Source organism: Kryptolebias marmoratus, unplaced genomic scaffold (genome assembly GCF_001649575.2).
Source record: "Kryptolebias marmoratus isolate JLee-2015 unplaced genomic scaffold, ASM164957v2 Scaffold89, whole genome shotgun sequence".
Lineage (NCBI taxonomy): Eukaryota > Metazoa > Chordata > Actinopteri > Cyprinodontiformes > Rivulidae > Kryptolebias > Kryptolebias marmoratus.
Window position 1 is genome coordinate 1 of NW_023665823.1, and position 16,100 is coordinate 16,100.

The 16,100-nt window shown below is 36.8% G+C and overlaps 1 protein-coding gene across 2 annotated transcripts; it reads right to left on the reverse strand.

The window, feature by feature from the left end:
* Positions 1–20: 20 nt before the first annotated feature.
* Positions 21–13,871, reverse strand: LOC108228305 (hexokinase-2). Of its 2 annotated transcripts, none has more exons than XM_025003192.2 (8): positions 10,629–10,724; positions 4,485–4,545; positions 4,197–4,359; positions 2,616–2,758; positions 1,694–1,813; positions 1,439–1,534; positions 1,149–1,248; positions 21–889 (listed from the first exon to the last, which is right to left on the reverse strand). In XM_025003192.2, exons 3-8 carry the CDS (start codon positions 4,282–4,284, stop codon positions 702–704), a joined length of 735 nt encoding a protein of 244 aa, XP_024858960.2. In that variant the 5' UTR covers positions 4,285–4,359; positions 4,485–4,545; positions 10,629–10,724; the 3' UTR covers positions 21–701. The 2 variants fall into 2 exon arrangements, with proteins under 2 accessions (XP_024858960.2, XP_017259338.3); XM_017403849.3 differs by lacking the exon at positions 4,485–4,545 and adding an exon at positions 13,838–13,871 and having other exon boundaries at positions 23–889.
* Between the last annotated feature and the right edge of the window lie 2,229 nt (positions 13,872–16,100).

The following is a 16,100-nucleotide window of genomic DNA, read 5'->3' on the forward strand; positions in this document are numbered from 1 at the left end:
AGTTATGCAGGCGCAAGAATGCACAATTACATCTTTGAGCCAAAACTGTAAAGTGCCCAGGTCCTGTGGCTGCATAACAAGCCCAAATCATCAGTCCTCCATCACTGTGTTTAAGAGCTGTAATAAGGTGTCTGTGCTGATGTGCTGTGTTTGGTTTTCTCTAAACATGCTGTTGTGCAATATGGGTAAACATCTCCACACTGGCTCATCTGTCCAAAACTTTGAAGCCTTTTTAACTTTGGATGTAACTTTCCACACATGTGCTGCCATGTTTCTTTTACAGAGAGGAGAGGCTTTTTCCTGGCAGAAACAAGTCATACCTGTTCAGTCTTTTCTGATTATGTTGCAATAAACTTTAACATTTAACCTGCAAACTGAGACCAGTAGCACTATTGTTTGTTTTGTTGTTTATCTGAGCATTGCATGGTCTGACCTTGTGATGAATTTGTCCACCTCTGAACTGGTGACTCCTGATAACTATCATGAATGTTTTCCACTGATTAATCACCTTGACCTCTGACTTTAAGCCATAATACAAAGTTGTTTGATATGCAACTACAATAAATACAGGGTAACAGAGAACAGCAGCAAATTCAGACTTTTACAAATTTTGAGGCCGATGTTATTTCATTTTCTCTTCCTAAATGACCCAAACAGTAATATTCATTTCTAGATTTGAGACTTTGTGACTGATTGCCAACTTACGTGTGGACTCCAGGATTGATAGAAGTTCTGTCCACCTCGAAGTCAATCTCTGTCAGAATGTCATTAAGTGCGTTGTCATCTCCAAAGCCCCCCCACTCCGTGTTGATGCACATCTGTCCATCCTCACCCACCACGCGCTGCACATTCTTAATGTCCTCCATGTAGCAGGCGTTGGTTCCCGTCCCTGCAGAGGAAGAGGAGCATGACAGCGAATAGAGCAGCTAAATCAAGATTTCTGCATGGACCTGTTGCTTTGTGTTTGTTAAAACAAACTACAGAAAACAAAGATTTGTCTTTTTTTGTCTTTTTTTCACTGATTTGTCTGTTCTTGATCATTTTGTAAGCCTCTTTTGATTAAGGGTTTGTCTTGGATTTGTCACTCTGGTTGCTTTGTGTCTTGTGGTAATTTTTAGTGCCATCACAGTTGCTCTGTGCTTACGAACCAATGATCATGCCGATCTCACAGTTGCTGTCTGGATAGCCGCAGCTCATCATCGTACCCACTGTGTCATTCACCATGGCAACTGAGTCTATATTAAAGTCCTGCAGAGAAAACAAACAGTCGGATGCTATTTGTTATGTCCTGTCAACCTGACTGACCCATAAAAAGAAGCCATAAATTTGTATTTCTGAAGCTAATTAAAAAAAAGTTAAATAAGGAAGCAGTGACTCTTAAACTGGCTGAACCACTTAAAGTGATGATAATTTAGATTTATGAGCACTGTTGACTGACCCCTCTCCTCTGGATGGCCATTTTCAGCAGCTTCACCACATCCTTTCCCTCCACCCCGGAGCAGTTGAAGCCTTTAGTCCAGCGGATCAAGATGCTCTGCGCACAAATAAGACAAAAATGTCACATCTGCCCCACCACTGATGTTCTTCTGGAAGGTTTGTTGGCAGTGGGTTTTTTTTTTAGTGTTTCCTGCTGCATTTACAAGCTTCTAATACACAAACGGTTGTGTGTTGGTTGTGTGTCTGTGATAAAGACCTTGTCGATTTCTTTTTGTTCACAGGGAAAGGAGAAGGTGAAGCCCAGAGGAAGAGTTTTTCCCTTCAGGTTCTGAGTGTCGAGGAACTTGCTCAGGCAGGCGGCGATGTGATCGAACAGCTGGACAGATGTACAAACAGACAGATGTTCTTCAGGTTTGACACTGGAGACTTTGCACGTATACTTTTAGTTTTCATTAACTGTATATTCTTACTTCACATTAAATTAGAGGGAAGTTTCTTACTTCTACTCCTTTTTAAAATTCAAGCTACTGAACTGGACCTACTTATTGTAATAATTTGTACCACTTTACAATATGACTACCTTTATAAAGGATTTGTAAATCCTTTATGATTAGATTGTAAATAATTTATAAAATGATAAACATTTATGAGCCAAATAAAGTTATAAGCCACTTGTTATACTTGAAGCAAGCTCAATAATTAGCTAAATCAAGTGCCATATTTTATTTATCTGTCAAGGTTTTTCTGACAAACGATTATTATTGAAGGTCTTGCTTATGAAGAAAACAACAATTTAGGTAAAAATATAAATCTAAGCTCAGTTTTTTTTATCTAACACACTGTAACAGCTTATAAGATCTTCACAACGATAAACTGTTTTTTAATCCTTTATAAGGGTAGTCCTAACATAAAGTGATACCAAACATAGAAACCATAAATGCAACAACATCCCCTTCTGTTGCACATCTTTAGATTTATCTACAGAAATAATGGCACAAAGTACTGTATGTGATTACCATCAAACTCCTTATTTCTTGACTTTCTTTTTACAGAGGTAAGAAAGGCAGAGGTAATTTGCATAGTTTTTGATGTAAGTCACAATGTTCTTAAAAACGCTGGTGATCATTTTTTGTTCCAAAGCTAACTTTGCTCTTGTTTTCCAGATGTGTGTGTGTTACCTGTTTTCCAGGTCCCACCATGATTTCCTGTGGGATGGCGCAGCTCTGACTGTCCATCTTCACCACTTTCTGCTCCTTCACTTGAACGTGAAGCACTCGAAAGTTTGTTCCACCCAGGTCCAATGCCAGGAAGTCGCCTTTTTCTGCCAGAAAGATCAAAAAGCTGTGGGCTTGGTTTCAAAACTGTAATGGCTTTCTGTTTTTTGAAGAAAACATAATATAAATTTTGGGATTTCCCCTCAGCTTCAGTGAGTTAAAGTTGTTGTTTTTTTTATATCAAAAGTCTGCAGAGTTGCACGAACTACTCCTCCACAAAGTGTTTTCTGCAGGGGAGTATAACTTCATTTAGGCTCCTGAACTGCCTAAAACATCTTGATTCTTCTCTAGTTTTTCTTTTGTAATTTAATGACATTTCCATGTAACACAGCTGATCGATGCCTGACTAAAAGCTCGAGTCTCAAGACAAAGAACCAGTCAAAGCATACTTTGACTTTCTGGAAGGACCCTTAAGCTGACAGAAGTTTTAACAGACTATGATATAAAAAAAACAAACAAGATTTATACACATAAAATTGTTTTAACAGACCCAAAAAAATTTAAATTATGAACTGCTAAACAAGATGTAGTAAGTCCTTCATATTGATGAAGTATTCAACAGACCGAGGTTAGGATTATTGAAATAGTTTGTAGGTTTGGCAATGTACCAATAAAGTTAACTAAGGGTGATGATGCATAAGCATTAAAGAGACCTTATAACAAAAATGATAAAATGTTCGCCTAAACCAGTGGTCCAATCAGGAATAATAGGCTATGACTTTTGGTAGTGGTAAGTTACACAACGTAGACAAAATTTGCAAACATCTGCATGAAACAAAATAATGGAGATTAATGTCCAGCCCTCTTTGGAGGTCTATAGTTCAGACATATTTCATAGAGTTAATATGTAAACAGGTCACAGGAAGTCATATTTTACATGACTGAAATGGCATTTTGGAATCTTTAATGGTTTTTACAAAATTACAGCTTAAATTTTAAGATTTTGGTATTTTTTACACAGAACATTTTATTTACAAACAAACTTTTCTTACTCCCACAACTCTGTACAAATACTCTCTTCAAAACTGGAAGTACAGGATATTTTTAACTTGTCATGTCTACATAACACAGTATAAAAACCTAAAAATTCACATGTGACCATCAGTACCTTTGGCAGAAGGTGTATCTACACCTTATAGTTTTTGCTCCGCAACTGTTTGAAGTTATCTTTCAGTCTGCCTCTCATTCTCTCACAGGGAGTGAGAGATGCAGCTGTGGGGTTACCATGGTGACCCTAATGAGCCACTGGCAGCAGTTTTAACTTTTTTTTTTATTCTGGTTCTCTATACACTTCTTAAACAGTTCAAACATCAAAATGTTGACATTTTTTCTGAGCTTAGATTTTTACGAAAGTCATGTTGGAATTTTAGGCAGTGGCTGAATTGGCACCCATTAAAATTTCTTCAGAAAATTTCTAGTTTCAAGATATTTCCTGGGGAAGTCAGAGAAAATGAACTGAAGGTGTTTTTGACTCAAAGGCTGTACCTGTCCCATCAGGCGTTGCCCTCACAAAGGTCGGCAGCATCTTAACACACGCCTTGTGATGTGTGGTTTTTCCCAGGCCTTTTTTCATTTCATCCTTAAACCTTATGGAAATGTCCTTCAGCTTTTCCAGAGAAAGTGTGAACGGCTCCAGGTGTTTGTCCACCTGTGAAGAGGCAGAGTGGCATCATTAGATACCTCTTGTTATACATAAAATCTATGCAGAGATCTACACCTGACCCCATCAGCGTTACAGGTTCAAACACATGGATACATTTGGTGAGCATCAACCTGAGCACTGAGGCAGGTTTCTTCTTTGTCCACCAGATGGCAGCATTTCCTCAGTCTGCAGCTTTAGAAAGAGGTGAACAAACGTTTTAGCTTGATGAGAAGAGTCAGGGTGATTGTTAAGTTCATACAGAGGAGTGATGCAGTAAAAATACAGACAGGAAGTTAGGGGAAAAGTTAAATCATAGTCATCGGGCATCATTCAGGATTTACACAGCCTTTTTGGAAAACGTGCTTAATTAATAATTTGTGAGCAAGAATCCCGGTTGATTGAGACAACTGCTTTTAATCTATGATTGTTTGTAAAAGTGGAATAAACATTCTATTAAAAAAATCAAATTAAAAGTTAGTTGGCTGATTGCTATGGTAAATTAAAAGAAACAAAACTCAGGCTTAGCATTCAGCTTACTGGAAGTTTCACCCTTTAGCTACATGAACACATCATCTGCGGGATGCATCTGTTCTCTGCATTATGGCTCAGATTTTGAGAAAATTATTAAATATTTGTTGGATAAAACCATTTCAAAACCCAAATGTTTCAAGCTTCAAAGTTAAGAAATCCAAACTTCCATGCTCCCACTGAAGTTGACATAATCAAGAAAAAAAAGTCCAGGATTTGTGTGATTTATTGAGCACATCGTGTTTAAAAAGAAGAAGGCTACTCTGACCTGTAGATAGGTAACAGCTTGAGAAAAGAACCTTATCTTCTCTTGAGGGCAGCAGCCGGCACACGGCTGTATGAGAATGACTGAACAAGGTCATTATGACACGAAGGGAAAAGTAATTTAATATTTTACAAAGACAAGTAAGGTCTGAAATCACTGAGCAGAAACTCTATAGGCTACCTATTTCTTTTTCTGAATGTTTTTTTATATTTTTATACCTATACATTTAAAAAGAGGGGAATAGTACTAAAAAAAGAAAAATTAAAAAAAAAAGAAGCAACAATTCTGACATTTATTTAGGCTTTTGTCTTCTTTCAGCCATTATAAACCCAAATATATTTCATGTTTTGTCTCATCAGGACATTCTGACATTGAGGATTCAAAGAGATGAAGAGTTTCGGGTGTTATTTTGTTCCGTTCGTCCTGCAAACATGTTGAGACCTCTGGACAAAGTTAACATGAAGCTTCTTTTGTGCACATGAGGCGTGTGAATGCAGCTCTGCGTTGTGCCACTCAACAAAGGTCTGTTCTCGGTACAGAACCATCTAAGGGATCATAAATCATGGGTTACACAGAAATCTATTCAAAATCATTGGTTCAGTTTTATTTAGCACTGCAGAAGAAGAAATATACATATCCTTCCAGCCTTTCTTTAGGGGACATTTTGTTAAATCCTTTCAATGATTTTCTCACAAATGTGTCTAAATGTTTTAAAGACACACTGTAATATGTGCAGACAGCCTACACACTTTGAACTGGCAAATAGAGAAGAATATATATATATATTTAAATATTATTTTTTCTTTCTGATTTAGTTTTTTAATGTATTGGGTTTAGAGCTACTAAATAAGTTTAAAATTCAGCAGTAATGTGTTTTGTAAAGGTGTGTACAGTTTGTGCACTTTCTGCTCACTCGTCTGGTTTAGTGGAATGCTTCTGAGGAGGTGTGAGCAGGAAGAGGACTGCCTGGTACACGAAGTAAAGATCAACAATTCATTCCTCTCCTTTTGTTTTCACAACAGTCAGCAGATATTCTGTATGTGAAATATCATTTGTTGATCCTGAACACTTCCCTCCTGTTACCTGTTCCCAACGTAAAGCTTTCTGTTTTAAAGTGACGACTTGTGTGAATAAATTTAACTTCTGATGCATTTTCAGTTAACACACCTATCTGTGTTTACATCCTGTCTGTTTTTAATCATTTGTCTTTTACTTTAATGAAAAACAAAAGAAAATCTTGCAGTATTGTACAAAACACCTCTTTGGGACTCACCTTGTTGGAGCTAAAACATTATTTTCTGTCTGTCAAACTGTTGTCTTTGGTAGTTTTTACAGATTCAACTAATGAAATGTTCTTTAAGTTGTCTGTTCTTTTTAGACACAACGCTAATTTATCCCTTGGCTTTAGGAGCCCTTCATGCCTGAATGATTCGCAGGTCAGAGTTATTGGAAATACTAAAAAGGGTCAGGTACTGGAGAGAAAATGAAGGAAAAAGCAACCAAAGTTCAAAGAAAAACAAACAAACAAAAGTTTGCTTAAAATGGGTATTAGAAAACCTGATTGTTCAAAGTAAAAAATAAATAAAAATGAGGGCTGGATTAAGACTATTGCACAATACTGAGGTGCAAAGAAATCTTAAAGGGGCTCCTTTTTTATTCTTGTAAACATTGACATAAAAATAAGTGAATTTAAGATTGTAGCTTCTTTGTATTTCATGAAACTGTCATAAAAAAGTGTTTAAATAGATAAAGTATAAACATCAGGAGGCTGTGGAGGAACTCGGACGTTCATAAACCTCTCTGTCCTCTTCTGTTTTCTGCTAAAAGGCAGATGGACGAAGGTTGGAGCACAAATGAAAGAAGAAGCCATGAAATATTTTGCCACGTGCAGGACTGCTGTCATCGTGGACAAACCTGTTTTAAGGCTCTGCATTAACATCCAGACTAATGTCACAATATAGGAAGTTCTTGAACAACAGTTTTGTTATTTTTCTTAAACTTAGTTTCTAATTATTGTTTCTGCTTAAAGTGAAGCTCCAAACTGAGCCTGAACTGCGACGTGAAATATACACGCAGGTTTCGACATGTGTGACACATTCTTTTTTATTTTAATCATCATCCCCTATGTTTTTTTATTCCTACAGTAACTGTTGAAATACTTTAAACAAGTTATAACAGCTCTGTCTAACCTGCAAGTCATGCTAAATTTCATAAAGAAACCGAAGGACAGATAACACCATACATTAACGTGACGACAGAAGGAAAGAAAAAAAAACTGTCAACAACACAAAGTTTGAATCTAGATTGTGTAATCTGTCTCTCTCTGTGTGGAAGTCAGAACCAGTTCCTCCACATGATCAAATAAATCCTAAAATACATTTAAACTATGCTTGTACAGTTATAAAATCATAACCTAGGTGAACAAAGTTTGACAGTAGTTATAAAATCATCACCCAGGTGATGATTTTATAACTACTGTCAAACTTTGTTCCAGGATCAGATCCAGGAAGAGCGTTCGCTGCTCCTGTCTTTCTTTCAGCTCCATGAGTTGCAGGAATTTTCCAGACGCATGTTTGAACAAGTTTCATTCTGTTCCTTCCTGTTTTATTCTCTTTGACCTATGTCTCAACACACTTGTTGTTTAAAACCCAAAGGATGTGAGGCCTGCTTCATTACAGACACTTTTTACTCCCATTTTGAGCACTTTCAATATCTGTAAAACAGAGTTTGACCCATTTTTGTATTGGCTAATCAAGCTGTGATCACCATCTTTAATAGTAGTCTCTAAATGTTTATCAGTTGCAGATCTAGATCCAGTGATTATTTACTGACTGTTTCATTCTTGAGATAATTTGCTAACAAACAAACACATACACACAGATGCAGGCAATTACATAATCCCACATCGTCATAAAAGGTGTGTGACAATGAGGAAGGTTTGCATGAGAACAGGAGGACTGATCTTTATAGTGTAGATTCAAAAGCAGTTACACATTGACTTAAAGTGATCCTAAATATGCAGAGAATAATGTTTAACTATGATTTCTTTTTATAATTCTGAAAAAGATTTGTTTAATCAAAATACTAGCCTTTAAATACCTCCACTAAAGAGGTTATGTGTCTGTCTGCCTGAGTACAAGTAAAGTTATGAATGGATTTTCATGAAATTTTCAGGAAACGTCAAATATGGTGCAAGGTACACGTGATTCGAGTTTGGTGGTGAGTCGATCAAAGGTCAAGGTTGCAGGAGATCCTCTAACGCTGCAACAGTGTGATCTAGCAACGTCAAACTGCACAGCTGGACACTTCATGGTCAGGGATGATGCCTATGAATTTCAAGGTCACAGGGTCAAAGGTCAAGGTCATAGAGGACTCTTTTGTTGTAAGGAGGTTCTGTTTTCAGTCGTCTGTCTGTTAGCAAAATTAAATAAAAACTAATAAACAGATCTTTATGAAATTTTCAGGAAATGTTGGGATTGTCACAAAAAAAACAAACCAAAAAAAAAAAACAATTGATTAAATTTTGCTGGAGGTCCAGATTCTGATCTGGATCACACTATTTTTATTGACAATATTATTGAAGATATTAAATATTTTTTTCTCCTATTTAGAGTTTTATTGACCAACCAAAAGACAGCGTCCATTATTTGCACACTGAGGCACTAATACATAAAATTTACACATAAGTTAAAATACATGCATAGATCAAAATCTTTAAAAACTAGGCAAGATTCTCATTTATGTCATCTTTTCATATCATTTCTGTTTACATTTTCAAATTTTACTTTCAAATAGTTGTGTTATTTACAAACAAACCAGAAAAAAGATAAAGGAAAAGAAAAGGTTTTACTAAGTACTACAGCTGTTTTATCAAAGTCTCCGTGTTAAAGGAACATTTCAGAATATCTGCTTTATTCTTTTTTTTTTTTTTCAACAATTGCATAAAGTTTTCTGGGAATAAAGAGGAGTGTCAGCTGCAGCTCCCACCTGCTCTGATTCAACCTTTCAATCATGAGTTTACACAGCTAAAAACAGGAAGTGATTAAAAAATTAAGGAAATAAAATCATGTATAAAACCAAACATCTGATACTCCTGTGTGAATCAGACAAAAAAAAACTGAGGTTTCTTAATCAGAAGATCCTCCTAACAGCAACACTGACTTCCTAAAAAAAACGATTTCATTCCTACAACCTGACTATTTTCTGAACTATGATCAAGTCAAAATTCATAAAAACTGATAAATAAAGAGCTTTTCTTTTAATATGAAACCTCAAATAAAAATGACGTGTATGTTTCAAGTAATTAGATTTGATGCAAAAAAAATGCAATACCGAACCGTGCGTTACCTGAATTAACCCTCATTGCTTGTTTTAAAGAATGTGTTCTTGCTTTAAAACACCTGGTTTAAATGCATGACTTGTGGACATGCTTCTGGAGAACCTGAGGATTTGGTGGGGAGGTGATTAAAATCATTTGGATCAGGTGTGTTGGAGCAGAAAAAACCTAAAACTTCCAGGACGGCAGCACTCCAAGGCCTGGAGTTTGACACTTCTGCTTTAGATAGTTTCTTCCTCTTTTTCTCTTCTGTTATTTGCAAAAAGTAATACAAAACATTGTGCATCCTCTTCCAGATAAATTCTTCATCTGATTGTGTGCACCATACTTTAATATCTGTACTACGACAGTTCAGTAGGAATCATGTGTCGTTCCACCCATCCTGTTGCATAAAACCCCCACTGAGCCTGTATTTGTTACTTAAAGATCACTGGTTAAAAAGAAATAACTAAATGTGACTTTGGGATAAAAGATATATTAACCTGTAACCCATGCAACCACCAATTAGAAAGTTTTCCAGTTTCATTCTAAACTGAAATATCTTGCAATGCATACAAGCAGCTGAAATGAGCCTCCTTCGTTAGGCTCGGTCTTAGAGATAAGGTGAGGAGCTCCGTTATCTGGGGGGAGCACAGAGTAGAGCTGGACGCCTCCCTTTGGAGGTTTTTTGGGTATGTCCCACTAGAAAGAGACCTTGGGGCAAACCCAGAATTCTCTGGAGGGATTATGTATCCTCCCTGGCCTGGGAACACCTTACCCAACCACAGATGTACAGTAGAAGTACATCATGTACATATTTATTTTTTCTTTAATGTGAAAACCATAAAATATAAACATTTGTCTTATGGACTGGCATAAAACCTGAATCAAATATGGGTGGCTTTTGAAGAATTCCTTCAACTCTGACTTATTTTCTTACTTTTCCAATTAAACTACAACAGAAAAGTATAGTTTGAATCCTAATCCCAACTGTGTGGTTTCTTAAAATAAAATAAAGGTAGAAGAAAAATGCTAACAGAAGCTGGTGACCCTGACCTGAACCCTCCCTTCCAGATGTTACCATCAGCGCAGCATGAGCAGCTCTTTGGTTGTTGAATACTGACTGTAGCTCCTTAGATCCATTTCTTTCTCAGGTGACACACGTACCTTAGCTCGGAGCTCTTCAGGGATGCCGTCAGTGTTGCCGCTCATGTTGGCCATCTTGGAAGTCTGAACACTCTTCACTTTGTCTGTTTTGCTTATCTGTAAAAAGAACATTTAAATTCAACCATATTAGAGGTAATGATGTTGTCAGTGATATCACACTAAACAAAAAGTTGTTCATTTTAACTAGCATTTTGTTAGCTCTTTTATAGTTAGCTAATGGTAGTGTTTGATGACTTGGTTCAGACTGAAATATCTTTGCAGTTACTTGATGGATTTTCTGAAAACTTGTCTTACTTTTCCCAAACAATGAATGCTTATGCTTTCTGTGGCAATTCCTCTAATGTCACAAGGAGGGGGGAATATTTGAGCATCTACCTGAAACATCTAAAATGCTTTAAATTGGATTTATTTACTTCTGAAGACACAAGGTGATTCATGGGGGAAAAAAAGTGTATATTTATTTAGTTGGGGCGTTTTTCCCAACTATTCTGTTCAATGATAAATATATAAAATCAGAAATCTGTTTTCTTTTAACACAAGTTCTTAAATGTTGGAAGAATAACGTGCAACAGTCTTTACAAAATTAATGTTGTTCTTTGGTTGCATTCTTCCAAACAGAAAGACTCCAAAATAACAGGTTCAGCAAACCAGGGGTGCAACATATTTTGTTCCATTTACATTATAAGATTAAGGCCAGTAATTTTTCTGTTATTATGGCTGGGGGGTTTACAGTATTTATATGTCACAAAGAAAAAACAAAGACAATTCATCACAGAGGAAGAGGAGTAGCTGGTGACAGAATGGGAGTTAACTCTTTGTATTAACTGGAAGAGTATTAGCTTGAATCACACTTCAACTTACTGAGAATTGTTTTTTAGACACTGTGCTACGTAACTGACTGACTAAACTCTGCAGTATATTTTAAATTTGAAAAGGAGAAATTTGTGTGTTTGGAGAATGTGAGGATAATGGCACGTAGACCTACAGTCTGACTGAAACTGAAAGTACTGTAGCAGACCTCAGCTGGCTTTTAGATTCCTTTAAATTCTGTCCTCAGCTCACAACAGGTTTATGTCTTGCCTTTTAATACCTTACAGATGTATTTGATTGACAGGATTCATATTAATATTATGTTTAAATCCTCTGCAGTTTGTATATTTGGGTATAAACTGGTTTAGTTTGTTCAACTCAGGGACGTGTTTGTTCCCTTTTTTCCTTGCTGCAGCTTCCTCTTTCATAAACTTTAAATCAGAATTAACTAAAAACTAATCATTTTTTAGAGGTTCCCCTCTAAAAAAGGATCATTTCCATTAATTTTTTCTACTGATTCAAGATATCAATGTAAACCATGCAAAGAGGAGTGCAGGATCAGTCTTAAACAGACCCATCTTTATCTGAAAAGACTGTTAATGCTGTTTTTCTTTCTCATCTAGTGAAAGGGCAGACCCTATCTACCATATCTTCTTTTAGGATGGGCTGTTCTGAAATGTATTTTTGTACCGCAAACATGCAAATGTGAGCTGGTATGACAATAAAAGATCTTTGAATCCTTGAATATTATTTTGTAAGAAAATGTTGCCACAAATATCACTTTGGGAGGATTTGTCGCTTCATTCAGTTGATTTAACAACTAAAAACAGATAAATAAGTCAGCATAGTTGGGTAAATTGGTTGCCTTTCAGTTGGAAAGCTACTGGATCAATTCCTAATATTTCACATTTACCAGCTCACCAAGCATGTTAGCAGCTGTGTATGTTGGGTTTATGAGGTGCTGATGGACGGATCTGAAGGTCATGCCCAACAGAACCACGTCTTCTGCAAAAAGCAGGAATGAAACTCAGGTTCTGACACCACCCTCTTCATGTCTGTGCCTTAAGATTCTGTCCATGAACGCCACGGGATCAGAGACAAAAGGCAGACATGGTGAAGTCCAACGTGCTCCGAGGACCAGCTCAACTTTCTGCTGAGAATGCAAACACAACTCTTGCTTTGGGTATACAAGAAAAAGCAACAGTAATTTGTTTAAATGTTTTCACTATGTAAATTCTGTATTTGAGGATTATTTTCCTGTGATCTTTCTGGTCTTTTCTATCTTTATTGCACTTCCATTTTTCACTGCTGAGAAACCAGGATTTAAACCAGGATATAAAGAAATAAAAATAACTAGAATGCATCTCACCTTCTGTCTTACATGCCCATTTTTTCACAAATATCTCAATATCTGTAAAAATGACTGACTTATAGCCATTATTTAGCCTTATTCTTCATACTCCGTGCTCTATGATTCTTGTTACGGCTAAATAAGTACTAATTGATAACTATTACAAAACATCACTTCAAAGTTGACTGGACTATCCCTTTAATAAACTGCAGCTCCAGTGAGTAAAACTTTTAAAACCGTTTAATCACCTCTGGATCAGTAATGATGACTTGGAGGAGTCAGATTTTGTGGTATTGAGTCTTTAATTACACAAAAGCTTTTACCTCTGCCAACAGAAGTTAGGACAGATCACCATTTGTGACTATGGAGACACATTTCCACCTACAAACACCTTAAATAACCAGTTTTTACTTACTTGGAGCTCATATTGCAGCTGCACCCCTTCCATTAAAGAGACGTTAAAAGTTGTTGTTTTTACCTTCACTTTAAGAGAAATTAAACTGGAAAGCTCTTATCTCTCCTGCAGTCAAACAATCTGTCAAACTGACTGAGTTGTCACCAGTTTTGTATTTGCTAAGGTTAATTAGCTGTGGCAGCCATCTTGAATCAGGTTGACTCCAAAAGTTAATCAATTGGAGATGGTCTTAATGACATTTTCTGGGAGTTTCATTAAAATCCATCTTGTGGTTCATGAAATATTTTGCTAAAAATGAGCTCAGACAATTACATGATTGCCCAATTTTCTTGAAAAAAAGGAAGTGGGAGTGTACATGTCTGTGTTTTGCCTTGGGACCCAAACGTACTAAATCCGCCTCTGCCTCAGAGGTTTGGAGGACTCTTGAGTCTGCAGATCAGACAGAAACAGGAACTTGTCCCTGAAGTGTCAATAATAAAACTTTAAACTCCTGAACTATAACCTGATTCTCAAAGTTTAAAAAGAAATTCAAGTTTGAGGTGAGAACAGATCAAACCGGATTCTGTGATCGGATTAACATTTTATTCCTGTTTCTGTAAAAACAAAACAAAAAAGAAGCGTAAAGTAACTCACCTCTGTGCCGCCGCAGCTGACAGGATCCAACTTCCTTAATAAATGAATGAAGCGTAAGGTGAGAGCTGAGTTTACACCCACATCTACGCATCATCATCATCATCATCATCATCATCATCATCATCATCATCGTCATCATCTTCATTACATTAATCTGAGGGCGCGGTGCGCGGGTCGGGACTCGGGCGGGTTTTACGCGCATCGTCACGAATCCTAACAAATGGTTTTATTTCAGAAAATCACCACCAAAGACCCAGAAAAAAATATGATTGAAGCTTTAAAATTAAGGTGCAGATTTTATTGACAGAAAAAAGTCACCAGTGAACCCAGTGCGCTCCTGGTCCTGACTGGATTTGGTTCATTTCTTGTTAGGCTGATATTAATCTTTCTGAGGGTCATGGACGCACTTTGACTGTGTTAACTACAGAATAAAATGCAATATTAGTATGAACCAGTACGAGGTATTCCTCCCACTGCAACTTATTTTAAAATACGGAACCAACTCTCCCCGCCTTGTCTCGTTGAGAGCTGAAGCCAAAGGTGTCAAATTACTAGACTCCACACCAGAACCCGGAAGCTGAAGCCAGAGCTGTTACAGTATACCTGTTGGAGTTCCTGCTCTTCTATGTAAACAAGCAGGACTTTGCTCTGGTAATAAAATAAAATAAAATAAAATAAAATAAAATAAAATAAAATAAAATAAAATAAAATACACCTCCAAAATTTTTTTCAGGTATTGACTGTTGTTCATTTGGGTAGTTCTTACCTCGCTGCTTATGTTCAAATATTCATTTATCCAGTAAGTTCAGCTGTTATTAGTCATTTCAAGTTTAAAAGAAAAGTAATGTAGCTAGAGATGTGACGATCATGAACGATCCAAATCTTCTGAACAGCTCTTTAACACAAACGAAGGGAGCTGAGTCGCAGGCAGTAAGGAGTTTTTTTAATTTTTTTACCCCGTCTCTGTGTTTTCACGCAATCATGGGGTCAAATTTCTGAGTTTTCGAAAGTAAAATCCTGTTTAGACGGGCAGGACATGAAACCTGTACAGGTGTCATCCAGTGGAAACATTGTAATGACTCTGCTTTAATTTCAGGGATCTTCTCTGGAAGCAAGTAATTTAATACATGTCTGTGATGAACGGGAACTCACAGAACTTGTTTCAATCACAATAAGAGTCTTAAACACACACACAGAGTGCTTACCTGAGAAAACTCTTTCTAAACATCAGACGTTTATGAAAATAGCTTACATTATTGTTCTTTGATAGAACTACAACCTAGACCAGCAGGATTTTTGAGAATATTTAGACATCAGCACTCAGTGCATGTGTTTGAGGCTCTTATTGTGAAAGATTAAAACAGGTTCTGTGAGTTCTGCTGCAGCAGGCGTATCAAATTGCACCTCAGACTGGTTCAGCTAAACTGTTTCCTGTGATTTTGTAGTTTACTTGGTAAAAGTGCACCCATAACCCTTCCACTTTCACTGACTAAAATGTTGAACAAACTATAGTAGAATGCATCCAATTTTAGCCAGATATCTGCAAAACTGACTGAGTTATAGCAGTTTTAGTTGGCTAATGTTGATTAGCTGTGGAGACCATCTTGAATCAAACTGACTCCAGAAGTTAATCAGTTATAGATGTACATCCAGTGATTATTTCCTGAAAGTTTCATTAAAACCCATCCATTGCTTTGTGAGATATTTTGCTAACAGACACAGACACGGGCATGCAAAATGAATAAGCCGTGCACAAAGTCCATCCTTACTGCTTCTGGCTTGGTTTTTAATTGTAAGGACTCAAAGTGGCTTCATTCATGAGTTATTTCCTATTCCAGTTTTTTATTTTTTTTTATTTTTAACTGTGAGCAGGAACATTTCTTCATCCTTAGCGGATCAAAGTTACAGTTTCTTGCCTCTAGCTTTGGCCCAGTTGGTGCAACTCACTGTTGTAACACTGACAATCTTACAAAAGTGCATCTTAAAGTTCTGTTTTACAAAACTCTCAGAAACGGCAGCAGAGGCACCAAAGACGAGTTACAGCATCACGAGGAAATGGATCAGAAACCAAGAATTAACGTTAATTTGAACATGATCCAAAAAAACAAAACACCAGAAATATCCTGAAAGTGGCATGTTTTTGCTTCTTGGAGTGAACCAAGTTAAACATCGCCTCACATGACAGTTCATGACCTCAACGTGGAAATTCAGAGGTCTCAGATTGTAAATGTGACCCACTTCCTCATTCTGTCTTCATGAGAAC